General features: G+C 41.2%; 1 protein-coding gene across 1 annotated transcript in view; it reads right to left on the reverse strand.

The window, feature by feature from the left end:
* Positions 1-667: 667 nt before the first annotated feature.
* SHTN1 (shootin 1) overlaps positions 668-27,160 on the reverse strand; it is a 54,526-nt gene continuing 28,033 nt past the window's right edge. Inside the window, exons 9-17 of the mRNA XM_021537277.2 lie at positions 21,231-21,377; positions 19,777-19,930; positions 18,645-18,750; positions 16,801-16,883; positions 13,792-13,904; positions 13,109-13,162; positions 10,259-10,379; positions 9,230-9,413; positions 668-2,578 (exon numbers count right to left, since the gene is read on the reverse strand). Of these exons, the coding sequence (XP_021392952.2) occupies positions 2,368-2,578; positions 9,230-9,413; positions 10,259-10,379; positions 13,109-13,162; positions 13,792-13,904; positions 16,801-16,883; positions 18,645-18,750; positions 19,777-19,930; positions 21,231-21,377 (1,173 nt within the window). The 3' untranslated portion in view covers positions 668-2,367. The remainder of the gene's footprint in view (positions 2,579-9,229; positions 9,414-10,258; positions 10,380-13,108; positions 13,163-13,791; positions 13,905-16,800; positions 16,884-18,644; positions 18,751-19,776; positions 19,931-21,230; positions 21,378-27,160) is intronic.

A 27,160-nucleotide genomic window follows, 5' to 3' on the forward strand; every position in this document is an offset into this window, starting at 1 on the left:
TGCAGATTCACAGCCTGCCTGCCCAGCTCCCAGAAAACAGCACATTAACTAGGCTGTCATCATTACTTTGGGATAAATTTCTAAGAAAAAAATATTTTACTAAAAAGTTACATATTAACATTTGTCACATATTAACTATTTAATAGTTAATATTTATGTCACATATTAACTATTCCTAAATCCATTTCTTTTCAAGCAGTTCAGCCAAATATCTCCAAGAGATTTCAAATACTGGCTTCTCTTTTCCCAGGGCCCATTGCCTTCAGCTGAAACCAAATTAACTGAGCAGTGACTATAGTGTGAAAATACCACAAAATTCTGTGCTGCATTTACAAATTGACAAAACAAACACTGCTGTGTTAAGTCCAAAACTAAATGTTTGTTTTGAGAAAATCAGAATCTCCCTCCATACAAAGAGCAAGCTGTTGACAAACAGTAAAAAAAAAAAAAAAAACCAATACAGACCACCACATTTTACAAAAAAAAAAAAAAAAAGGTCTTGAGTGTTATGCTGCTCCATCCCCCCAACCCCTCAGTGCTGCTCTGAGATCCAGCCTGAAAAGAAGATTTTGCTCCATTTGTAGCCCTCAAGACAAGTGCAAACCCCAAATGTTGGGCACAGAGCTGTGACTGGCATCAGTGAGTAACAAGTCAATTCCACAAGGTCTGGGAAACTTGTCAGGAGTCTTTTTAATAAGCAACAATGAAAAGTTGAAGAAATAATTTATGTTCTAGGTAACAAAACAGTTTAAGTAAAAGAAATGCTTCTTGAAAAACTTCTGGGTTTTGCATAATTTGAAAATCTGAACATATAATACAGCAGCAATAATTTCAGGAAAAAATACATATAAGAAATTTTGCATTTTAAGTTCAGTGTAACAGACAACTAAGTAAAAAATTAACAGCCAGAACCAACTGCCCCCAAGAAATGAAAATATCAGAGACAAATTTCCCCAAGTTTATGAACTGTATGCAATCCAGTCATTAGATCAAGTCCAAGGTTTTCGTAGCAAACATGCAAAAACCACCAAAATAGATGTGAAGCCACCACACTCATTACTATCATTTTATTTTTAGGAAAAGCACCAGACAGTTGCATGCAGAGCCAAACCAACAAACTCAGAACATTCATCCTTCAATACTATCACTGTTTCAAATAATTAAATAAAAAAGAATCCAAGTGCATTCAAGTACGTGCCCACCCAATTTCAGTTACACCAATCTTTAGGTAAATCCCTGATTCCATTTGTTGATTATAAAAGAATGAGATACTGTGCTGAATTTAAAGAGACTGCAATGGAATGTGAATTGGCAGTGGAGCAAATCAATGATGTTCCTATCTCACCGTTGTCATAGGGAATAAGGGTGGAGGGATACTGGGATTTGTGTTATCAAATACAGACACCTGAAGTGTCACCTCATAAAGAAATTAATGCCACCAGTGTGTGCCAGGTCCAAAGCAAGGGCTCATTTGTTAGCACTGTGAGCTTTCAGCTGGGAGTTCTCAGAATGTTGATGATTCCCAATAACTTGCAGTCCTAGAATGAATCCCAAATGCAGCCCATATCCACTGGAGCCTAAGACAAGTTATTTTTGTGCAGTAAAACAGACTCCAACTGCAGCAGTTCCAAAAGCTGCTGTGTAACATTAAAACAAAACCCAGGAGCAAGTCCTCCTTTGCAAAGCATTAACCCAAATGAGTCCCAGTCCCCAAACCCCTGACTCTGGCTATCACTGCCAAAAATCTTGGTACCAGAATGAGATGCTGCACTGCCTCTGCAATTTAGTCTCTGTCCCCTGACAATCTGAGACAGAAGGGTTGTGCTTGTGCTTTTCATTTCCTCCCTATGTGGGGACAGCAGGCAGGGGACCAACAAGATCTTGGTTTAAGCAGGTATCAAAACATTTTTGGAGCAATGTGTCTAAACACATTTTTATTAATAATTAGTAACACCCCCATACTGAAGCTTATGAGGGTGTAATCACTTACAGGGTCTAACCCAAACCTGTCCAGCTCAAGAGGGATGGATGCAAGGGTCTTCTGGCAAGCTTTGGAACAGACCTTCAACAAGGCATCTTCTCAATAAAATAAGAGTTTAAAAAGCCTCTTCAAATCCATTTTTAAAGGTAACTGTCACTATCTAAGAAATTAATACCCATACCTGCAAAATTAAAATGGGAAAGGGATTTTGAGTGACACACAGTTATTTAACACTTCAGTGCATGTAACAAAAGCTGCATACAAAAGACCATTTCAATCTGTAATATTTCTGTCTGGAGTACAGACCGTGGCCCCTAGTAGCACACCTAAGCAATTCACATGTTCAGATAATGATTCCCAAAAGTTACAGCCTTGCAAAGTAACAATTAACAGCTAGAACTATCTGTTTCTTTTATTTTCCCAACGTTAGTTTCTTTATGCTGTGGCTTGCTTTTTTCTTCTTTCACTTTGTTCTGGTTCATGGCATTTTCAGACATTTGATCCCCACTGGTGGACACAGGATCTAAAACTACCACGGATTCTGTCTCTTTTTCACTGCTAGAAGCTTTTCTTGTCAATTCTGTGTGACTAGTTGATCTAGAAGAAAAAGAATAAATATATAAATACAAATGACAGTTCACATAGGCAGAAGAGCATAGAAACACAGAAAAGCATTTCTATTAGTAGCACACATGACTAAGACAGGTCCGCTAAGCTAATAAATAGATGTATGGATTTAACAGCTGTTATATACAGATAGCAGTGCACAAAATCAAACAGTCACATTCCCTCTCCTGGATCATTTGTTAAACCAGGCATGGAAGATAAAAAATGAACTCACAAGGCACTGAAAAATGGCTTCTCCACTTCTCTATCCCAGAGCCACCTGCCTGGGGCTGCACTGCAGGACTGAGGCACAGCATAACCAGGTGCTCCCTGGGCTGCTGCTGGTCTCACTGGGAGCAAGTGCTGATGATTTCTGGAAATTCACCTACTGGCTCTGCTGAACTATCAAGGGTGTTTGACCCACGCTCTGTGCTGCAGAAATGGGGTTACACCACCATTGTTTGCAGTACAGGGATTCGTGTGGATAAAAAGCCTTTGAGCAGGGAGGAAGGAAAGGTCAGAGACACCTGGGTTATTTGTCAAAGCTGGCATCAGCCTATAAACACTAAAAGCACTTGTGTGTATTCAGCAGCTTTGTACTGGTGTTGAAAACATGCAGGCAAATCCTTAGATTAGCTGGAATGCACCAGCAGAGAACATGGCAAACACTGGGACTGCTCAATGTGAACAAGAGGCAGATGGGGGTGTTCCCACTGCCACCTTAATTCTGCTGGGTGGGCAGAGAGCCTGAAAGCACAGCTTGTGCCTCCTGCACCCTGCATTCCAGAGCCTGAGCCCCCCAGAGCCTGAGCCCTCCAGAGCCTGAGCCCCCCAGAGCCTGAGCCCCCCAGAGCCCCCAGCCCAGGGGCTGTGGGCTCAGAGCCCTGCAGGCTCAGGGATGGCAGCTGCACTGCACTGGCCCATCCTTAGGCTCAGCCTTACAGGCCACTATGGATGCACAGCCCACACCCACAGAGCCCAAACTGGGCAGGTGCTGAAATCCCTCAAGCTCCTACGTGCACTGTAGGCTTGTCCAGAGCTTTTTTTTCTCCCCACTTTTCCTTTTTTTGAGTTCTAAATTGTCATGTTTATTTTTAAGGAACAGTCTTCCATTCTGACAAGGTAACACCCTTGAGAGGAAAAGGCAGAATAACTGGAGGCCAGAGAAAGAAATTCAGCTACAGGATCCATCTAACATGAACTGCCCTTTATTTTGACAGTCTTTGTCCTAAAGAAAATGACAAAGAAAAAAGAGGTCACCTCACTCAACAATTAGAACACTGGGTGGGGACTGCACCAGCTCCCACCTGATGGGAAGAGAGTAAATGAACAGGTTAAAACAAAAAAATAATCACAGAAACAACAGTTGCTGCACTTTCCATTTCAGAAAGAATTTACTCAGCTCGCTGCTGCAGCACTGGATAGAACAAATGAAATTCCACGTTCAAGCTTTAATTACAAGAATTGCCTCTAACATTAGAATTTTGGTATAAGTTAATTAATGCAGAAATTGGCACTAATAGATACAGTTTCAGACTCATTTGATTATCATCAGAAGCTAGTGATTTCAAAAGGAAAATAATGCTTATTTTATGCAAAAGTTGTCAATCATTCCAGAAAAATACAAGGTGGAGTATTTTTAACGTTACAGCAAATTAAACTTTTTAAAGCAGTGTAACCAGAAGAGGGTTATTTTAAAAAGTGCCACTTTTGAAAAGCTGATTGCCCAACACTATAAAAATGGTCAAAGCCATAAATGCCAAGTTCATTTTTATTTCACTTTGGAGGTAACTATCTTTCAAATCCCAACAGCTGGACTATTTAATACAATCTGGTGAATCAAAGTATAATTCTTCACTGGGCTCACAGTGGGGAGTCTGCATTAGTGTATGGCAGCATTCCAACAACTGATGCACAGCCAAACGCTCTGAAGTCTCTTTCATTTATAACAAAAATGGATAAAATGGCAATCATATTTACCACCTTCAAAGGACAGAAAAATGAAAGATGTCGATATAAAGTAGTTTAATGGAGAAAACCGGTGATTAAATCAGTGTTTGCAGCATAAAAATAAGAATTACTATCCGAATTTGTTGTACCAGTATTGCCTTCTTCAAATCCTTCACACTGGTGCAGCACCAGCTTGACAATGCTGCTATTACAGCTGAGGCATTGTTAAAAATTATTAACCCTATTTATCAGTTATTCACAGTTTACTTTCAACAGTTTGTCAAGAGCAGAATGTTTCAGTGTGAAGAATGAACATAATTTTGGTGCTCCTTTTCAAAAAACAGCATCTACTTGTACAAATAAAGCTGGAAAAAGCAATGAGCAAAGACAGAGCTTGCCACAGTTCTGGAAAACTCAATTTTGTCCAGCCAAGGTATTTGCATTTTGTTCTGTGCATAGCTCTTCCCTCACTGAGATTGTGAATGCTGTTACCAATATTCTTGTTTTTGTCCAGCTATATATTTAAACCAGAAATTGAGACCCTAGCTCCATTGTACTCATTCACACACAGTTGCTCACAAGTCTGCATGTATTTTTTTTAGGACTAAACACATCAAATCTGTACTGTGAAATATGGATTTAGATGATAAATGCATTTGAGGTTAATTCTATGGGATATATAATATTCCATGCTTTGTTATGTAAGATTATCAGAAGCAATCTGTTCTGTTTATATAGTTACAGAACCCACAGAAGGTGTAAATACTAAAGGGTTACTAAAGCCTGTAATGTAGTACTGCTGTGACCTTTGCATAAAATTTACAATAGGAGTACAAAAGGACAAACTAAGGATCAGATTGTCAACTGAGACTTGGATTTTCTTTGTTTTCTCTGGTAATATTAGAATCTTGGCATTATTTAACCTGGGTCGGTGTTCTATTCATGAAATCATTGTAAAATCATTGTAATATGTATCCATTAGAAAACAGAATTTTATGTCAGTATTCATTGACAATAAAAGCAAAAACTGCTTATATGTCTATAATTTCAGAATTCTTAACAAGGTAGGAGAATAAACCAGAAGAGCACAGGCTAATACTGAGCAACAGTAAAAAACATACCAATTCCAAGTTTGGAAAGTCTGAGATGAACAAAGAATTCCATCACAGCACTACCAGTATTTGTCCAGCAGTGATTACAGGGAATATAAACAGTGGCACTGGTGAATTAGCCCTCTGTTCCCTACTGAAATACCAGTGCTATCTGCAACACCAGACATCTGTGAAGAAAGTGCAAGAAAACTTCTCCATTTCAGAATGCCCCTGCTAAACCCAGCTGAGTACAAAGGTGGTCAGCATAGCAGCCAGCAGGACAGAACTGCAATCTTTAGCATGGAGATTGTTCCCACTTTCAGGTGCTTCTTTTGAAAAAGCTCAAAAAGATCAGAAAATTTACTTAAATGAAGAATCTTGGAGAGCTTCTGCCTGCACTGAGACGGCACACGAAGAGTACAAGCTAAGAAAAATGCCTCAGTAGCTTTTAAAACACTTAAAACTGAGGAGGCCTCCAACTTGCAGAACATCCCATTGTTTTCTTCATCTGTTGTTTAAACTAAATTTCCCATGTTCAAGCCTCAGCTCATTCCAGCTGAGGCTGAGCTGCTCCCTGCAGAGCTGGTAGATGATTTGGGGTACTAAGATTACAGCTGGGAGAGGGAGGACAAATCCTTTAATTGTATAAAATCATCAGATTAAGACTAACCCTCTCTGTAGTGCACTGTGTCAGCAGAGAACTCTGCACCCCAGAAACACAATGTTTACCAAGGGCTGAAAAAAACCCTCACCAAACAACCAAAAACCTGGGGGTCGAGCCAGACACACCTTTCCCTTCTGTGCCCTACACACTGCAGGGGGTCACGAGAACTCGCTTTGCTGCCAAGGAAGGTAAATTGTCACCTCTTCTATGCAGTTGTCCCAGAATTACACTCAATGCTGGGTTAAATACTGGGGAAGAGATCTGCACAGGAAGTTACCTGCACACTGAGGTGAGGCCTCAGTTTCTCTACAGGACAAACATTACTGATGTCTCCCCCATAAGAACCACCTGAGCAAAATTTCACATTCCAAACCATCTCCTTAATGGCTTCAGACACACAATAACCTCTTGCACTGAAATAACACCTCACCTAGGGGCTCTAAACTCAGGTTTTCTATAGCAAGCTGTATATTAAAATCTAGGTGAAGAAAACAGAATAAACCGTGCTCTGCAAGAGACACCTGGCAATTATGAGACATGCAGTGCTCCCTCCCCTGTGATGGGAAAGGTTTGCTCAGCTGCTGCAAACAGATTAAGAAGTCACACCTTGGTTAGATTCCAAGGAATTGCAAATGATGGGAGCTGCTGATTCCATCCTTCAACCTCAGGTGGGAATAAGGAGAAGAGGATTTCTCATGCAGGGTATCCAGTCCAGGCAGGGCACTGTTTGTCCAGTTAACACAGGCCCCTTCAGGGAATGGAGTGGTGCAACAGGAGCAGAGTGTGGAGGGAATCGGCCCCTGCTGCAGAGCTCAGGGTGATTCACTGTGTGGCCCCCAGGACATCCAAAACCATGGATGGATCACATGCCCTGGTTTAGCTTCACTCATGCAATGAATCCAGGGATCCAGGATGCACTAAGGGCACTCCAGATTACAAATCAAAGCATAGCAAACAATAGTGAGATTTGCTTCAGAAGTGCTCTGCTGATCCAAACTAAGCTGCTTGCAGGGCAGCCCAGGAAAGTGCCTAATGACAGAGCCGAGTTGTCAGAGCTGCTGGCCAGAGGAGCTCCCCTCTGCTGCCAGCTTCCAAGGAGCCCTGCTCCAGCACTGCTTTCACACCCCAGAGTCTGGAGGGCTGCTTCTACCAACCCCTCCTGCAAACAGCACCCAGGAGTGAAAAGAAAAGCAATTTCTGTAACGTGGTGTGGGGCCTGCAGGTTATCCCTGCTCCTCCTGTCAGCCTGGCACAAGGGTAGGAGAGCCCCAGCACCTCCTCTCCTGCTGGAAATCCATCCCTGAGGATGAGTGTTCCCAATTAAGCAGGTTTACACCAGTGACTTAGGGCAAGGAAGCCCTGCAGCACTAAGGACTCTGGCCCACCACATTTGTTTTAATGCTTTAAACAGATAAATTAAAGTGAAATGTGTCTTTCGGGATGTCACTGAATAAGGCAAGCTGAGAAATAAATTGAGCTTCACATATGCTTTTATAACACATAACAACTGTGACTGTCAACACAAGATCCTTTCCACAGTCAATTCACCACGCATTCTGTGAGACCTTGGGGCCTGCAATTATTTAATTTCCTTTCTTGTAAATGCAATTTCCACTTAGTTTGGCGGAATAAAGGTACACAAAAGGTGGTGGGAGTTGCTTGTATTTTCTGGTTTGTTCAAAATCACAGAAATCCACAGACTACAAACACAATTTTCAGGAACAACCTCACCTTTCTCTCAAGGGTATGTGTTCAAGAAAATGCAATGTCATTATTCCTGCCTAAACAACTGCTGAAAATATCTTCATCTTTCTGATTAAATGAAAATGACGATCATTTTACTTCTAAGGATACTTAAATGAAATAAAAGGGGGAAATACATATGATTGAAAATGGCATTCTGCTTTTAATTCTCTGTGGGAATTAAATACAACCGTAGAGCACAAAAGGAAATTGGGTTCTTTATGCACTCTAAAATAAATGATGAAAGTAACTGCATAAGAGTGAAATATCAGTTCATAAAAACAGATGCAAACTGAATATTCAGCTCATTTGTCATGACTTCCTCCTCTAAACAAAGCAATGGAGACCTGCTAGAATTGGTACTGGTGGTATTTTCTAACTGACAGAGCAGGAAATCAGAAGTTTAATTAGCCATAACTACATAATTTTGCCAATTTGATTTGTCTCATCTCTTTCCTTTTCTTGAAATGACAAACTGACAAGCAACCTGGCAAGGCAACAGAAGCAAGTGCACATCCTTTTTCCAAAAGGAGCCTGGTATCATTGGAGAACAAACCAATCCTCCAGGGAATCTCAAATGAATATTGCTGAAGTAGGTTTAACTCTGATGCTGGTTTCAGGTCTTCAATTTGCTGTGATGAAATATTCTGCTGACCATCTGTCCAAACACAGCACCTTTTTTTTTTTTTAAACTTGAGATTTCAAGGTAATTCAAAATTTTTACCAACAAATTTTTAAGAGTAATAGTCAGGACTTGTTTTTGTTCAACAGAAACTGCCCTGCACACCAGCAAGATGTATAGATCAAGATAACTCACATGACTGCATGTTTTAAAGTATTTCCAGAACTACTTTTAATCAAGAGTTAACAATATAACTATCATCCCTCTTCACGATATGGAAAAAACTCTCAACCTTGTTATTCTTCAAAATCTCTTGAGGGCTTTTTTTTTGACAGAGAAAATGAGCATTTTTTTGAAGAATGTTCACAGGTTTTAGAGGAAAAGAACTTTATTAAAGAGAATTTAATTTCTCCTTTCACATGAGACTGCAAATTATTTGAGGAGTCAGTGGTAACCATCTGCAGACTGTACATGTATCTTGTTAACCAAAACTGATATTAAATCACTTTCCAAACACACCAGCTAAACACATCTTGTACTACAATATATCTAGAAATCTATATTCTACTTACTGTAAAGTAGGCTTGGAGCCTGTAGCACCCTTAGGCTGGCTGGGGACAGGACCTGAGTTGGGTACTTTGGAAGTGAAATCTGTCTCCACATCTTTCTTGTTTGGTGCTGCCTGTGGGGCACTGGCTCCTGAACCCAGCACAGGCAGAGACTTTGATTCTGATGTGGCCAAAATTCCAGTGGGACCTAAAATCCAAAGAAAGTTTAATGCTTCTGTTACCCAGATTGGCCTAGAAACAACACAAGAGCAGAGCAGAATTCAAGCTAACTGCAGAAATCAAAATGGAATTTTAATGAACAGCATCCAGTGCAAGGGAATATCAAATACTGCACTTGCAGCTCCTGCTCTCCCCACTGAGATTTTCCCTTTCTTGTACCACAGGCAGCACTTGCTGTGTTGACCCTCCTGCCTTCTGGGGGCCAAGTCCTGCTGCCCACCAGCCTTACCCAGGCACAGCTTTGCTGCTCTCCCAGCCTGACTGCAGAAAAGCCTGCTCTCAGTTCTGAGGAGTCAGGGAGCTGTCTGCAATGTCCAAGATAAAACTCTACAGTGGCATTCAAACCAGCCACACCTGCACCAGCTATGGCATGGACTTACACTTGCCCAAACTCAACAGTTTCTTACAGAAAAGATGACAGAAAAGGACAGCATAAAACCTGGAGACCCCTGGTCTGCAGAGGAGGTTAATTCAAATCACCTATCCTAAATCTCCTTTCTCTGGCTAGCATTACTTTCAAGAGTATTTTCACAGTAGATTCAAGCAGTAAGTCCAGCAATAACATCTGAGCTCTCCAGATAGAAAGAGCAATCTGAGTGTATATGTCTGTGTTTGCAGAAAATCCAGACAGAAGCATCTCTTGGAGAAAATGGGATGAAAAGCAACAGGTGAGACAGGGAAGAGGGTCACTGTAGAAGAAAGTGAAGTTCTCCATAATGGCTGCAATGGCAGTGGTCTGGGAGAGAATGTAAAGCTTCAAGAGTCACTTAAAGCAGGGAGAGGAAGAGGACTCCTCTGGAGTGCAGCACTTACTGCCACTGTCCTGGTCAGTGGTGACTTTCCGGCGTCGCAGGACTCGCTCCAGCTCTGTTTCACCACTGTCTGTCTCAAGGGACTTCAAGCTTCGGGAACTGGTGGATTTATTCAGTGTTTCCTACAGCAAGAGAAAGGCATGAGAAACTCTTTGAGGACAGATTATGCCAAGCAGCTGATGTGCACAACTTCAGAATCTTCCACACTGCAGTTCCAGAGCAGCGTGCCAAGCTCTCCATGGGGACAACAGGAGCAGCTGGGATCCACTCACCATCCCACCCGTACCTGGATTCATGATGTAGGGCTAAACCACACTCACTACACATGAGGGGGCTGATATCAGGCTGAAAAGAGATGCCCTGATCCTGCCACTGATGAACAAATTCTGATGTTTGAGGCAAACTGCCAATTTCCTCTATCTTAACATGTGAAGGATCTTAAGACACTGCTAGGGTGTTACCATGCACATTAATTAACCTCCGTTAACAAAAAGCCAAAGATTCATCTTTCACTTCTCCAGTGGGATTTATATTTTAGTATGGTCCTGTGTTGCTGCATCCTAGTATATACATGTATCTGCAGAAGTCAGTATTTATCAGCTACAACTGCAGCATATTATATCCTATAAGGTAGCTGATCTGCCATTAACCTGACCCTATGTCTACAGGGTTTCTCTTTTGCACAGAGTTAGACCTCAAGCTGAAACACTTTTTTATACATACAGAACATAAATAAATGCTATTACTGCCTTATGCCAAGGCTAGCATGTGGTATCAGTGAAGCTGCAAGTCCAGGAGCACTTTTCTTAAAGTGGGAGGAAAAGAGGCTTTAAGCCATGCCTGAAACATCACAAACTTGCCTACAGGAATTTAAACATGCATTTAGTGCTTACTGCATGCATTTCCCAACTTGTGACAATCAGTTGCTGGATTGGAACCTACTTGATTGTAAAATTTGCCCAAATGTTTATAACACAACTGGAAATTTGGTACCCATATACTATTTCATTCTCCCTCTGAGTCTTCCCATAAATCTTGTTTATTCAGCCTTCCAAAACATGTCAGACTCATACAACATTTTTCCAGACCATAAATAACATTCTATTGACATATTTTGTTGATAAGCACATAACTTTTGACCAGAAATAGCCAAGGAAAAAGGAAATAGCACTGCAAGATGCAAAAGCTGTGCTATTTTCAGGAGCAATGCAAAGAAGCTCTTAATTCTTCACTCCTGCCTAGAAGTTAAAAAATTTTCTTTCAAAACTATTTGGAATTTAACTGAGCAGGTTATTCATTAGTAGTATGCTCCAGATCTGTAAAAATGTACATGTACAAAAGCAACTTAAAAAAGGGAGTCACTCAAACTCTGGAATTTGCACAACATAAATGTGTTTTGTTTGTAACAATTATATGGAGGTCTACACAAAATGCATAATTAGCATGGTAACAACAAATGTTTACTCCATCACATTCCACCCCCATGTTTGTTGTCTGACTGTGCATAATCACTGCTCTCAAGAATAGACTGGAGCTGCATTTTATACAGTTTGTCTTGCACTGCAAACACCCTGAAAGGCTCAAAATCAACGAGCCTGACACAGGAGTGCAGAGCCTGCAGTTCCTCCCTGCTCCCTCTGAGTGCACAATCAAGTGTCCCCTGATGTCAGTGACACAGCTGAAGGAATAAAACAGCTATTAGAAAATGAAAGGGTGCTGGGCAGGATAGCCCTGTCCAACCCTCACTGCTGCAAACAGCACACCACATCCCACTACTCCTGTAATTATGGAATTCTGCTTAAAGCACTGTCTCAGGGTTGCATTTTCTCCCTTTCCTATTTACTGCTAGATTTAATTAAGTGTCCCTCTAATTAGGGCTCAGTATTAGGGTCCGGTGACTCTCTAGACCATTTCTTCCCTTCTTCCCCTGCTTTCACATGACTGGAGAACAGCAACTTTAACACATCACTGGTGATTTTAAATCACAGCACAGGCTGTGGCTACACTCTGCTGCACTGCCTTGCATCCCCCCAAACACCACTGAACTGGTTTTTGCACAGGCTGTTTAACCACAGGATGACGAGAATGATTAGTTTCACCTTCTGTAAAGTCAAAGTGAAGCACTTTGCTTCAATACTGGCAGAATTTCATCTGATGTGCCAAAGTGGCACTTCAAAAGTTTCAGGGTTACAGAAGTCAGGGAGCAAGAACTACAGCTCCTTCTGACACAATTTTAGTTCTTGTGCCAAAGAAGCAACCAGTTAAAAACAATGCAACACTTGAACAAAGAACACAACAGGAGCAAACCCAGCACATTGCTCTCAGCTGGACCAAACATGTCTAATGTTTTTATTTTGTGATAAGGGGTTACATGGACAGCTATTCAGAATCCATTTTTTCTACATATAAATGCAGACAGACCAGAGTTATTGCTTTATTTAAACTTCACCTATGCTAACAAGAAATCTGCTGCCACAGGAAAAAGACTAGTTGATGAGGACAACTCTACATCTACTGTATGTGCAGTCCAGGGGCTTTGCTTTGGACAAGGTACAGATACTCAGCTGCCTCTCCATCCCTAAGCATCCCCACTGTGAGTATTTGGAATGTTTCCAAAGAATCTATGGCAGACATAGACCACAAAATCCCCTCTAGTGGCAGGAGCACCCAAACCCAGAGAAAAGTGCAAAAACAAATTCTCCTAGCTTAAGTCTTTAAGTCAAACCAAAGTCAAAGGTGGAATTGGGGGATTTGTTTCTATGGCTTCAACCCAAAATGCAGAAGTTTCCACAGAAGGCCCCGTCAGCTCAATGAGAAGAAAATGAAATATAATATGAAAGTTTCCTCTTACCAGAATCCCTTTTAGTTCTTTCATTGCACTTTCAGAGGGCTTTGGTGTTTCTGGCTGTAAGCAAACACAACACATAAATGTTAAAAGACACATGAAATGGCCCAGGACAGACTCTGTGGCTGCAGGCAGACCTCACACAGGGGCTGCTGCCCAGGCCTGTGGCTGTGTGACATTCCTCTGTCCCCTCCTCCTGTGGCACAGGGCTAACATTCCATCTATTGCCTTACTCAGATGAAGAGAAGAGCCTCAGCTCTCAGCACCGTGAATCACAGACTACAAATAAAGATTATGCTCTTGTGGAGGTAAGCAATGCTCTACAGTAGCCACATTCAGGTATTAGGTGTAAGTGTTGCATAAAAGAAAAAAAGTGTTAATGCAGTCTACTTGTTGATCATCCCCTTTAACCACTTCAGGTATTCTCTCTGTACTTTTTGTTTCTCAGCAGCTGCTTGTTTACAAGCTTCTTTTCTGTGTCAAAGAAACTGGCCTTTATTTACGTACTGCTGCCTTCTTTTTTTTTCCTGTTCTTCAGGTATATGCTGCTCTAATTAATTTTATCCAAAATCAAGTAAAGTAAATGAGGGGAGGAAAATGTATTATTCTCAACATCTAACAGAAAAGGTTTTTTTCAGTGTAAATTACTGTACTTAGCTAAAATTAATGGTCTGCTACTTATTCCAAACCTTTGTTCTAGGCCTGCTTGACTGGTTGACTGGTCTCAGGTGAACACCCTTTTTAATCCTGTCCATCATTTCTTCCACAGCTTGCCTCTTCAGATCTGTAACTTCTTCGCCTGCTAAAAAAGTCAAAGAACAGATCACATTTCAGACAGGAACTGCAGAGAAATGGTACAAGGTAAAAACCACATTCTCATTCTGGATACAGGGATCTCTGCTATCAGCTCAGCTGTCCCCAGCTCCTCAAGGATAAAATGCCACTCTGCACTGAGGATCCTGACTTTGCAAAGCCCAGCTGCAGAAATTTGGACAGAAGCAGAGTCCCCATCCTGAAAACCACAAAAGTTCCCAGGAACTGCTTGGGAATTGCAAAAGCTCAGTGCTCTAGGCTGAAGCAGCAGGGACTGAAAGAACACAGCTCTGCTTCCACTGTGGCTCAGCAGAAATTTCCACAGCTGCACTGACACAGGAGAAGCTGATAATGCCCCATGACAGGGACTCCCAGGCACATCTCTCATTTCCCAGAGGTTTGAGAACCTGGCAGGAAGAGCACACCAACACCTCAGCCTGGACTAAACCCACCCTTCACAAAACACTGCATCAAGTTAAAGGGAAAAACTGAAATACTATGATAGGAAGTGGCTGCTTTTTCAAGAGATTTGGTATCAGGACTGGGAAATATTCAGATGACATGGGAAGCCCTGTGATGGACCTAAATAATACCTGTTAACTTATCAGCATTCTGGATAACAAAAGAAAAGACCCTCAACATACCAGAAAGGGGAGGGGGGTAAGAGCACTTAAAGCAAATACTTGGAGAAATAGTCTTGATGCTATTCAAAGCTGCAACTTTGTACCTTATGTAATAGGAATTTTGACAAGACTTTTGCTCTCTCACTTGTCAGGGTACTATTGATGATTCATACAGAAATGTGGTTTCTGTATTCTAAGCTGATTTAATGTCAGGCTTTAATTTCATAAACAGGCTGTTTCAAATATAAAAGCTTAATTGGTGGCATGGGATAGAAACCACTCATTCTAAGTCTTTGACAGGGATTAAAACAAGCCTCAAGTTTGATATAATAACTAGATCAAGAAAGAACTTTCTCCCTTTTTTTTTTTATTTTTATTTTAAGAACAGCTCAACTAAAACAGTTTATATGTAATCGAAGAAAGGTCAGAACTGTTAGTTTAGTAATAAATTATGAAAGAATGGGGAGTAGAGAACTTAAGAGTGAATTTCACAGTATTTCCTGCAATCACTGCTTGTGACAGTCTCAACAAAAAGGTGTAATCAAAACATCTAGGATGCTTCAAGGTAAGGAACTCTGACAAATCAAGGCACCATAATTGGACTTCTTCTGAAAGATAAGATTGACCCTTCATCAGAGATCTCAGACAAGGTCATCTCTCTAACTATTCCATCCAGACCAACAACCTTCTTTCTCTCAGACTGGTAACCAGTTCCCAGAAATTCCCCCAGGGACCTGCCCAAGTCACTCCATTCCCCAGTTCCCCACCTGAAAATGGGAGGAGTAATACTCTCTTTCCCCCACTTCCTGCCTGTTGGTTCCATGCAACAATCCAGCCTGACTTACATACCATTAGTCTGCTAACAGCAGGGGGGTTTTTAACAGTTATATCCTATAATTTCAGCCAGGTTCCCTTCTTTGTTTAAGTGGCAGCAAATGAGTTAAGCAATTCACTAAAAACAAACTCCTGCTGTTTCAGAAGGAAGAGAGAAACAGCAAGAAAACCCTTGGTTATTTAACTGGCAATGCCTGTCTAACTAGCTCTGACTCCTCAGGCACTCACAGTCATTTGCAAATCTGTACTTAACTCCTGTTCTCAACCTACTAAGTTTCCAGCTTCCATTAACAACAATAAAATGCATTTTCAGCTGTTACTTTGCATGCAGAGCCACCTTAATGCAAGACTGTTTTGTTTTAGGTTTTCAGTGTTATTAAAGGATTAGAATTACAGTCAACTCTGAGTGGTAATTTCACAAGATATGAATTGAGGGACGAAAACTGAAGTATTTAACAAACAAGCTCTGTGGAGAGGCTCTGGACAGAAGAAATTGCCATGTGGAAGTTCAGAAATTTCCCTGTATTATGCTGAATATAACCTGCTCTCTGTTTAGTGCTCATAGGTTTGGACTTCTGCCTCTTCCAGGTAACCTGTGGAAGCACAAAGCTCTGCACATGCTGCAGCTCAAGCAGGAAGATTAGAACTTTTCTCCAGTTACAGCAAGTGCTAGGTGTTCCCTTGAGCTTTTTGACCTGCAGCCTCCAAGAATGTTCATACTCAAATCCTTTTGGAAGAAGTAAATTGGATGCTGATGACCAGCTCAGTTGTGGAGGCAGAGGTGCCTATGAGTGCCACACAAATTTACTTGGGATCTCAAGAAGTTTGCAGTAGAATAGAACAAAATGTTTCAGCTGGAAGAGACCTGCAGAGACCATCTGGTCTGACAGTCTGACCACTTCACAAGTTAGAGCATGTTCTTATGGGCCTCAAAAAATTACAAACTTGGGGCACCAGCCACCTCTCTGGGAGGCCTTTTCTAGTGTCTGACCATTCTCACCATAAATAAATTCTTCCTTATGTCCAGTCTAAGCATTCCTTGATGCAGTTTTAAACACCCTCATGTGTTCTGTTTCTGGATCCCAGGGAGAAGATCTCAGCACCTCCCTCTCCCTGTCCCTTCCTCAGCAGCTGTAGAGAGCAATAAAGTCACTCCTCAGCCTCCTTTTCTCTGAGCCCAGAGTCCTCAGCCACCCCCCTTCTAGGAATACCAAATCTGTAGTACCAAAGATGCTACTTCCCATCTTGGTGCACATATTCCTGGGCTGCAATCCCATTTCTGGCGTGCAAGGCAGAGGAATGTGCTGGACATGAAGAGCTCTGTTCATGCTGACAATCAAAAGCATCTGAACCACCACCTTCCTCCCCAGCTCCTTTCCTGCAGTCCCAGTGGAGAACCTCCATGGCCTGAGGAGGGAAGAGCCATACCTGACTCCTGCTGAGGAGGTTTCTCCTTCTTGCTCACGTTGGTGTTGGAGTGAGATCTCTTCCGAATCATTGACATGAGAGACCTTGGGGGGAAATGAAAGTGCACATTGTCACTCTGTCCTGGGTCCCCACTGTCACTCTGTCCTGGGTCCCCAATGTCACTCTGTCCTGGGTCCCCCAATGTCACTCTGTCCTGGGTCCCCCAATGTCACTCTGTCCTGGGTCCCCACTTCAAAATGAGCCTGAACATGACACACTACCAGCCTGCTTACACCTGATTATACAGCCACTTACAAAAGACTCATTTAATGGTTCTTGAATGCAGATGCACTGAATTACCCCCCACAATGCCTCCCATCAAAATGCACCAGAGAAATTTATTTCTTTTTAACAGACATTAGGCACAAATCAAAACATTCCAGATTTGAATATTAAAAGCCAGGGTCTCATTGTGACACACGACAAACAGAAGCTGCTCTGGCATAATAAACAGAAAGAATTGTAGATGTTGAAGTATTGTTCTCCAGAGGACACTTAAATATGGTGATCAGTATCTCCTCACCATTTCCAAGTTTGTAACCTCTTACAGTGTCAAATAATTATCCCCTCACTATATTCACAATGTACAAGTCCACATCAGCAAATGATTCATCTTCAAGAACAAGTACAAGCTCCTGTGCACATCTCACGTGTCAGTAAGGCCAGTCACTCCCTACTGAACATCATCCCTTACACAGCAGAGTGACATCCCTGCCTAAAATGTCAAAACTCTGTCCCAGAAAAATGCAGCATCCAGTGCCTATGTTCAAAAACAACTTCTATCCACAAACATATCACAGTGCATGAGAAAATAGCCCTGTGCTACGACAGGGCTCAAAATTAATAGTTTCACCTATTCCAAACAGTAAAGGGCACATATTTAAACAAAAAAATCCCACAACACTCCTACACAGTTAATTCATGCTATCCATCAGTGAGAATGGAGCAAACAGGCCAAACGAGTTAATGGACATAAAAGAAGCAAAAGGCCAAACACAATCTTTCTGAACATGTTTTGTTTCTAAAAACAGTGTAAGATGCACAAAGGGATGAATTCTCCCCAATAATCACATCTATTCATATGTTTAACAGAGTAGTTAACAAGACTCCTGGATGTCATTTCTATTACAGAAGGTTGCAAGCTGTCATCAAAGTCCATTTATTTTTAAAACCAAGCAGACAACATGAAGAATAGCTGAGTTTTTAAAATTAACTAAGCACCCTTTAGTGTTTAGTTAATTCATTTGGGTCTAATGCCTGATACATCAGCATAGACTGGTCATCCTCTTTCATAGTCCTTTGCAGAAATCAAGCCAAATTTTGATAATTTTGCCCAGAAATGCTTGATGACTGGGTGGTGATTTTCGTTTGTTATTTTTTTTTTTCCTCCTTTTAAACTTATGAAAGTCATTGAATGGAGTCTGCATTTTCATCATCAGTATCTGACATGAAGGGACACACAATAATCTAACATATCCTTTGGTTCAAAGGAGTTTTCTTGGCAATAGAAAGCATTTCACAACTCTATAATTACAGCTATCAGGTGAATAGAAAAAAAAACCAATCTCCTAAATGTAGAGGAGACAGGTATCCCTCCTCCTCCAAAGTCACAGTCTAGACAATCTCTTAGGCTTGGCAAGGCAGGCACTGCTCAGAATTGCTCAGGGTGTTAAGTCTGGGGGCACCGAGCGTGTCCTGCAGCTCAGGAGCCCCAGACAGGTGGAAAAAGCCTTTTTTCCTTTAAAGCCACTCTTCCTGCTTGGATGGCAGTGAGTAAGGACTCTGTCCTGGCTGTGGGCACTCACCGAATGGGGTTGGGAGGAGGAGGAGGAGGCAGAGGCGGCGGCGGAGGCGGCGGAGGCGGCGGGGCAGGATTTGCCGACTGCTGGATCCGCTTCTGAAGTTCATCAACTGCACAGGAGCAACAGAACAAACCACAGTCAGCTCTTGGGCTCTCTCATCCCCTCTAAAAACCAACTTCGATGCTTTGAGAAAAAAACTCTAACTAAAGAACAACAAGACTAAACCACACAACTGCCAGAAGTCCACTTTTTACCAAGAACAATGCACATGATTCCCATTAAAACAGCTACCTCCAACATGAGTTACTACTCTCCCTCACACAGGATTCTTCATATAAAATGACAGGGCATTGAAAACTTGATCCCATTTCTGCAACAGTCTATCTAAGGTTGTATTTGAAAATGAACTAACAAGAGATGAAAAACTGACAATTACAACCTCCAGACCCATCTCCATCTTCTTGATGGTGTGGGCTTTCCCCATGAAAGTGGTCGAAATTTGGTCATGGCAGAATGGATTTTTTTTCTCTCCTGTTTCATCTCAGATTTAAAATGAGGAAATTGCTTTTCTACACTTGAAATGCTGTCAAATATAATTAAATGGGGAGGGGCAGAAACAGAGAAAAAAAAAATTCCCGAATTTCTTTTAGTTACAAAAATCCTTAGCAACTGTTTTGTGTGCAGTAGGTTATAGCAGAAGTAAGAGTATGAATGCCAAAGTGGATATGGTTCTTGCAATGATGGATTCAAATTCAAATTGAACTATTTTAAACTTGTTTTTAAAAATTAAAAGGTAAAAAGAATTAAAAATCAATGGAGTGACTTTGAAGTCCAGGTATAATCTTTTGTGTCTTTCCCACAGACACCTATTCCCATATATTTATCCATCTGTAACACTCAGGGCAACCTAACCACAGGATTTTTGTTCCTCACAGAAGTTTTACAAGGTTATTCATTCACACACATGTTGGACACAGTTGTTCTGTAGCTGAAGGCAGTTGCTGTACTTGGTCTAGTGAAGCAAAAGTCTGGATCACTGCTACACAAAATCTTCTAGGGTGTCAAATGTAGATGTGCACCAACCATCCCACACACACCCTTCACCCCTAAAATTAAAGTTATTACACAATTTTACCTGAATGCTTTAGGTCTCTAGCTTTTTCTTCTGCATGCTGACACTTCAGCTCCAGTTCTTTTTTATCTTCTTCCAAAAGTTCTAGTTGCTGTTTAAGGCGACTAATCTCCTTATGCAGTGACTGATTCTCTAGCTGCTCTTCTAATTCTTTAATCTGCAGTTGGCAAACAAGAGCATTCGTCACAATAAGAGGCATTTTCTGTCCCTCCTGTTGGCAAATAACCCACTAGGCACAGTTATGCCTGAAAACATCACGTTACAGTACAGGAGTGAAGCACAAGTCCCAGAAAAAGGAAAATTTTTGAATGAGAGCTGGAAAGATTCTTCTGAGAGATGTCAGGATTTTCTGTTATGATCCCAACTTGCTTTCTCTCTTCTTTAAAATATGTCTTTAGCTCCAAAGTACTTAAGCTTTACGTTGTTCCCTTTTCTTTTTATAGAGTTTTTATCACATAATTAATTTCAGAACATTTCCTCATTTAATGCACAAGAACATTGACATTTTTGTTCTCTTACTGCTTCCACTGACAGGTTCATTATTTAAACTCCCTCATCTCAACTCATGCACATACCAGTGGAAAAATTATGGAATATGTGAATCAGAGGCAGCATTCAGATGCAGAGCAGCAGTAACTTCACAGCTCCCTAAATCTATACATTTTGCTCTAGACTTTGAAGTAGCCAAAGATGCAGAGGTTTTCTATGAATTGGAAATGATTCTTCCAAAATACTCATTTAGAGCATCTGAGATTGCATAGTCCTAGTATTGCTGCACTGATGAAAGGACAGGAATTGTTTGCCTCTCCCTACTATTACTCTGCTAACAGTTTTAGGAACAGGCCTCAGGGCTAAAGCAAAACTCATTTTCAGGCTTTCCTGGGAAGCAATGGTGATTTCTCCCAGTAAAGAGATTGATCTAGTCTAGTTTCAGAGAATGAATTTGTCTATATCCTATCAGTTTAGATCCCCTCACAGCACTTTGAAGATTCACTTACCCCTCCCTGCTCCAGTGTGTCTGTCTGGCTTTCCCCCATCCATGTGTCCAGCAAGACCCAAACCACTAATGTGCAGTACCTAACTCTCACCCCCTGTTCTTTCCTTAAACCCCCAAGACATCCTTTGTATTGCTCAATGTCTAAAATATTCTCTTGCCATCTCTTCACTTAATGGAACCTGACTCACTGCTTGTAAATGCACTTCACTGGCACCCAGAATAAAATACTTGCCTAAACCAGAGCCTTCAGGCTCAGGAGGTTTTGAGTTCTGTACTCATATCTGAGCAGTGACTCAGAAGAGGAGAATCACAACCTTCTCTGAAATGCAGTTCTTAAACTCAAAGCTCTTACAGGAGATATGATTTCAATTAATTCTGATCGTAATTAAGACACAGCACTCCTTAAATTCAGGAGGTTTTCAAAGTCTTCCAGATGAGATTATAAGAAATTCTGTTTTACCTTTTGCTGATGTTGAAGCCTCTCTTCTTCTAATGTATGGGTTAGCTTAGCATTGTCATCTAAAGCCTTCAAAAGCTGTTGATCAGGAGCAAAATTTTGCAGAAGCAACTGACTCTGCCTTTTCATCTTGTTTTGTTCAATAAACATCTGTCAAAACAAGCCCAAAAAAAACCAGTCAGGCAAGCACAGCCTAATGCTAAGATGGCAACTGGAAAGAAAATGAGATGCTAACATCGTGTTAATGTGGTAGAGATAACGAGGAAGAGGCTGAGAAGGAAGGGGAAAGGAAATGGAAAGGAAGAGAAAAGGAAGTTTGAGAGCAAAATTCACAAGAGCTAAGCTCACACTGAAAGGAACCAGGTGTTTGCTCAGAACCACCCACTGCTACACCTCAATTACCCACATGTTGGCAGCATTCAGAATTTAAACAATTCTCTCAATTCTGTTTCCTGGAAATGGGAACAATCTGAGCCCCGTTCTGGGAGCTCTGGAAAGACTAAAAGAACTCTAGGTGGAAGATAAAATATCTATGAATTCATAGGCTATCTCCTCAAACACATCTGCAAGCCTTGGCATTAAGCCACACACTTGAGGGTTAGCTGGATATGTGAATGACAGAAATTAATTTCTTCTGAAAACTAATTTCAGTCCATGACTGTGTAATAAGTGCAGGCTCTTGCCCTGTAAAAAGGCTTTTTAGGACAATTTCAGCCATTTAGTTCTGATCCTTGTGTTTCTTCCTCTTCCCAAGTTATACTTTTGATGTGGCAAATGAATACATTGCAGAGAGCAGGCAAAAATCAAAAGGTCTAGAAACCTGACATTGACAAAAAAGTCACACACACCACTAGGCTTCACTTAAGAGGTGCAGAAGCTGTCAGCATATGCAGTTTCCCTGAGAGGTCTGTTCCTCCCAGACTGTTTGGGAACTAGGAAAAAAAAAAAAAGATTGCTTCCCAACAAAAAAAAAAAAAAAAAAAAAAATCCTTGTGAATTTGTTCTGCAGCTTGCCATCTCTTTCAGGTAGATTTTTGCCCCCAGGCAACAAGGGTTTCCACCTGATGAACTCTGCTGTGCCTGTTCTTAGAGCAGAAACAGGGACTGGGTCATGCTGAGGTTTCACGTGGTGAGTGTGCACAGGTCAGCAGAGCCACTTCTGGCAGCAGAACAGAGAACAGCCTGAGAATGCAGGTACTCCCTCAGACTGCAAAAACACTGTTGTAGAGCTCAGCAAAAGCAAGGAGATATTTTAAGAATGAAGTATCAGAAGTACAAAAGTGCCATGACGTCTTTTCAGATTCCCATCCTGTTTATGCACAAACCAGAATTACAGATATGACATGTGGTTTCTTCCCCTCTGGTGCCACTGCAACGCTCTGTGATTTATTTCTTTTAATACAATTAGATATTAAGTACGAGCTGATGCTTGTGGCAAGCATTCTTTGCACAAACACTTCAGCTGAGCCTTGCCAGCAAGAAGCTCTGTGCAGACAGAGCAAGAAAACCACTGACCGTGCTGAACTTTTACCTCCCCTGGCAGCCTGTGTGACCCTGCATGCCAGGAGGAGTCAAGTGATGCAGCCCTAAAACCAATAAAACCTGCAGTGAACACTCCACTGGGCAAAGCTCTGCCACGGGGGCAAGCAGCAAAGGTCTGGAAGCATTTGATGGAGAGGAAATGATGAACGGGGGCACTTTGTTATACAGCAAACAGGGACAAACTGCTGACAGTGCAAAGTCAAATGTGCACTGGACATCAGCTATCTGTCCCCAAATCCTGCCAGTCAAACCAATTTATGCTCAGGTTATCTTTTACTAGTAGGGCTGTGGCAAAAACAATTCAAGGGCAAAAGAATTTTAGAATCAGAGCTACCCACAACAATCCATTAAGGTTTGCCTTTGTACTGCAACTCATTTATTTAACATTTCATATTCTTAAAAGAAACAGCATCTTTGAACATTATACTTGAGAAAGTACAATCTAAATCACTGCAAAACAACTCAATACTGTCTCAAAAGTTTTCTGTGTTCCTGTCAAGTCACTCACAGAAGTTATTTAACCCTGAGAGAAAGCAGCCTCTCTCAGAAGCCAACTTCAGCAAACATCACAGTTTACCCACTCCGAACTTTCTAAGCAAACTGAAAACCTGGATTTTTTTTTTAATCTGAAAAATAGTTGAAGGCGATCAATTTCAGATTTTTATTCACCGAGTTTCTGCCACTAAATCCAACCAGAGTTGTTCCAGCCTGAGGGAGCAGAAAGCTGCCAAAACAAGAAGAAATCAAGTAGAGCAACTTGATTTCTTCAACTTGAGCAGATACTTCACCAAGTGTAGAAAATTCATATTCACTTTGTTTCATGTTCTTCTGCAACAAAATGATAAGAAGCCTTTTGAAGACCTGGATGAAAACTTTTTTCATTTAGAAGCATTCACATGAAGTCCTGCATTTTCAATTAGCTTTATAAATTGCTTTAGTGATATTGCAAATATTTTCCTGCTACCAATAGGAAAGCATGTTCAACATCACAGAAGAGTTAATTTTTACGAAGACACATGGGAACCAAATTCTCACCAGGAGTCCAAACCATCTCGGAAGTTACTTACATAATTTCTCTAAGTGCCAACATATTAAAAGAGGAAGGAACAAAACCAGACAGGACAGTTGTGTCAAGCAAATTGGTGGCACTGATTCCAAGTTTTTGAGAGGCTGCACTGTTTGACATAGGACAAAAAAGACCCTTGCAAGTTAATTCTAACTTAAAATTTAAAAAATCAATTCCTGCTTCAGCAGGGCAGAAACCTGACTGTCTGAACAACCCTGAATATTAATTAAAGTGACTGCTGAAAGGGCAAAACAGCTACTAACAAGATTATTTGGACTAGGTGGAATTTAACCAATTGATGGATTAGTTCCGACTTTGCCACCTGCTAGACAATTATCTGCAGAGCATCCCAATCAATGATGGAAACACAAGTCAATAGTGCAGGAATCTACTGAAAACCACGTCTGCAGCTGAAGGCAGACCACAAAGAAAAACAGTTTGCTTACACCAATCAGTCTCATTTTTTAAATTGTTGTGCAAAGCAGTTATGTATCTTCCTCTCCCCTAGTTCAGACAGAGAAGCTGCAAAGTACAGGAAATCTGGGAGCTGGCCACTTTCCATCAGCAGAGTTTTCACAAGAGCTGGGGAGGTGGAAAGAAGGGGGTGAAAAGAAGAGAAGGTTTTCCCTCGACCTCACTGAGGCCATGGCTCATTCTCAGCCCCTTGCTCTAGGCCCTTACCCAACAGAGCGCTCAATGCAGCTGTTTTTTGTTTACAGCAGGGCTGAAAAAGGAATTCTTCCTCATTAAAAAACTTAGAAAGCAACTCTGTTAGTGTCAAATCCCTGGGAACACCAACCCTTGTTCAAGTAAGGTTCAGGATAAAACTGGATATTTTCCAACCAACCCTTCTCCCAGGAGCAAAACAACGACAAAGGAAATTCTTTAATATCCATATGGGCTGCACTTCCATCTATACATTCTTGGGTATTTTTGTCTTAGTTACAGTTTAAGGGAGAAAAATGTCCCAATACAGCAGGTGTTGTTCTAATAAGGTAATCAATGGTTGCATGAAGTAAAATAAAAATCAGTGGCATGCTGTCCATTATAAATAGAGTAAAAAAAGATAAGTAGCAAGGCAGAGTCAAACTTGGGAAGTGACAAAGAGGTGTCAGAAGAGAACATCACTCAACTGAGCATCTGGTCCTTTTTCCAATCCTCAGCAGCACTGCCCCATCCCTTCCACAACCCAGTGAGGAATCAGTGAGTCACAGGGGGGGTTACCATTCACATCTGTCACAGGTTACAGGAGCTGATGCCTTCTGCATTATGTGTACCCCAAAGCCTTACAGCTTGTGTTCAGACCTCAACTAAGTCCCAAGAGAGGAAGGACCAAGGTATTTGTATCTCCCGAAAAGAATAGGCTGTTTGAAATATTTTATTCGATGGGCAGGACAGAGTGATCATGCCCAATTACGGCCTGACAGGGCACTAAATGGCTGTAAAATTAGGATTAAAATACAACTCCAGGCATGGTTTTTAGTTCAGTGGCTAATCAGGGGAAAAAATGAACTCTTTTAGCGGAGTCAAAGTCTAATCTAGCTGTATTAAGTGAGCAGTGTGACCATGAAAAAGGACATAGGCATAATATGGACAGCCAAGTCACTCATAGATGGTTCATAATATTTCTGACCAACAAATATAAAATCCAGTTGATTTTAGTTACCAGGTTAATTGCCAGGCTGCTTCTGAAGGGACTGTTCTGTAAGAGCTACAAGCTGCAGCATTTTTAAGTTTTGTGGCTCAAAAGAAGAGTTCTAATTCAGTCAGAATGGAAGAATTGGAGTAGATGAGTTAAGCCTATTTTTTGCCCATCATTTGCTTCTCACCACAAAGGTGCTTGGAGCATGTACTTCTGAGTGTGAGCAGACTGTACTCCCATCAACAATCCTTAAAAACAGAGCATTATTTATTTTACCAGCCTGTTCTGTACAAAAGGGTTTCTCAAACTGCAGCACTCTTCCTTCACTTATGAGGCATAACTGCACGAAATACAGAGGAAATACAATCTCTATTGTTATTTATTTCTTCATTTCCTGCAGTTTTCTTTTTGTCATGGTAGAAGCATAGTGATACATTCTATAAAGCTCACAGCCTTACAGCATTTAGACACCATCTAATAGATTCAGAAGTAGATCATACACCACATGAAAAAAGAGGAAACATCTTCACTTTCTTTCCCCCATAGATTAATTGCCTGAACAAAAAGAGATGGGAGGGAAAGAGAAAGAGACCAAAGAGTTTCCTGGAGCATACATCTGTTACCATTCCCTAAGCCTCTTCCCAGGAAAAAAAGCTTGATGAAGCAAATTAGCATTACATCATGTTTCAAAAGTGGTAACATCCAAGCTCAGGAGAATTCAAGTACTAACTACTTATGTCTCTTTAATTATTAAATCCAGCTCAGTCAGCTGGACTGCAAATTAATTATCTTCAGATACCAGTTGCAGTTGAACTATCCTGGGTAAAGCACAGAGCGTGGCACTTGCAAACACAGAGTTGCTTCTCCAGTGCTGGTTTTGCAGTATCCACTCACAGATGTAACATGCTAATGCAAAAGTCCTCACAAATTAACCTAAAAGGTCACAAAGGCATCTCAGGAAGAGGTCTTTGGGAGCTGATGTCATCAAGATAACCAAACCCATTGCATTCAACCTCATGAGTAGTGCAGACACCTCCTAAGAGTGACAATGATTTTCCCCAAGTTGACAGCCACCTTTTATCTTTCAACATGGGAAGATTCACTCCCAGAGTAAGTAAAGTCAGCTGTGCACTGGCCCAGGTATGGGACGTAGGTATTTTGAGGAAAAACAAGTTAAATACACACATTTTATTGTGCAATAGTTACTTAAAAGCACAAACAGCTGTAGGACAGTGTAAGCATTGAGGAGGGAAAGTCGATGAAAAGATGAAAGATGCACATTAGAGATTCACTGAATTGTTTTAATTCATCTGGGTCATATTTCCTCTCAATGCAGCCTTTCAACTTCATAACTGCAAATGGTTTTACAGGCTACCATAAACACTTGGGAACCTTTATTTTATTTTTCCAGTTGTGCATTTTGAGCAAAAAGCCTGCACAAGCCTCAGAAGTGAAAGGAGCCCCAACAAACTGCTCAGCAGTCTGACACTTCATTTCTATTTGTCCAAGATACAGAGGGCAGGGAGAAAATCAGCTCAATGTCAACTTTGAGAGCACACTGCTTCTTCTCCATGAGATTTCCAGAGCACTTCAGGTGCAGGGATTCTCTCTCCACCAGCATACACTAATAATAAACTATTCACTTCTGCTGGTTTTGGCTGGAAGATTGAATTTTCTTCACAG

This window comes from Lonchura striata, chromosome 7, assembly GCF_046129695.1.
Source record: "Lonchura striata isolate bLonStr1 chromosome 7, bLonStr1.mat, whole genome shotgun sequence".
Taxonomy (NCBI): Eukaryota; Metazoa; Chordata; class Aves; order Passeriformes; family Estrildidae; genus Lonchura; species Lonchura striata.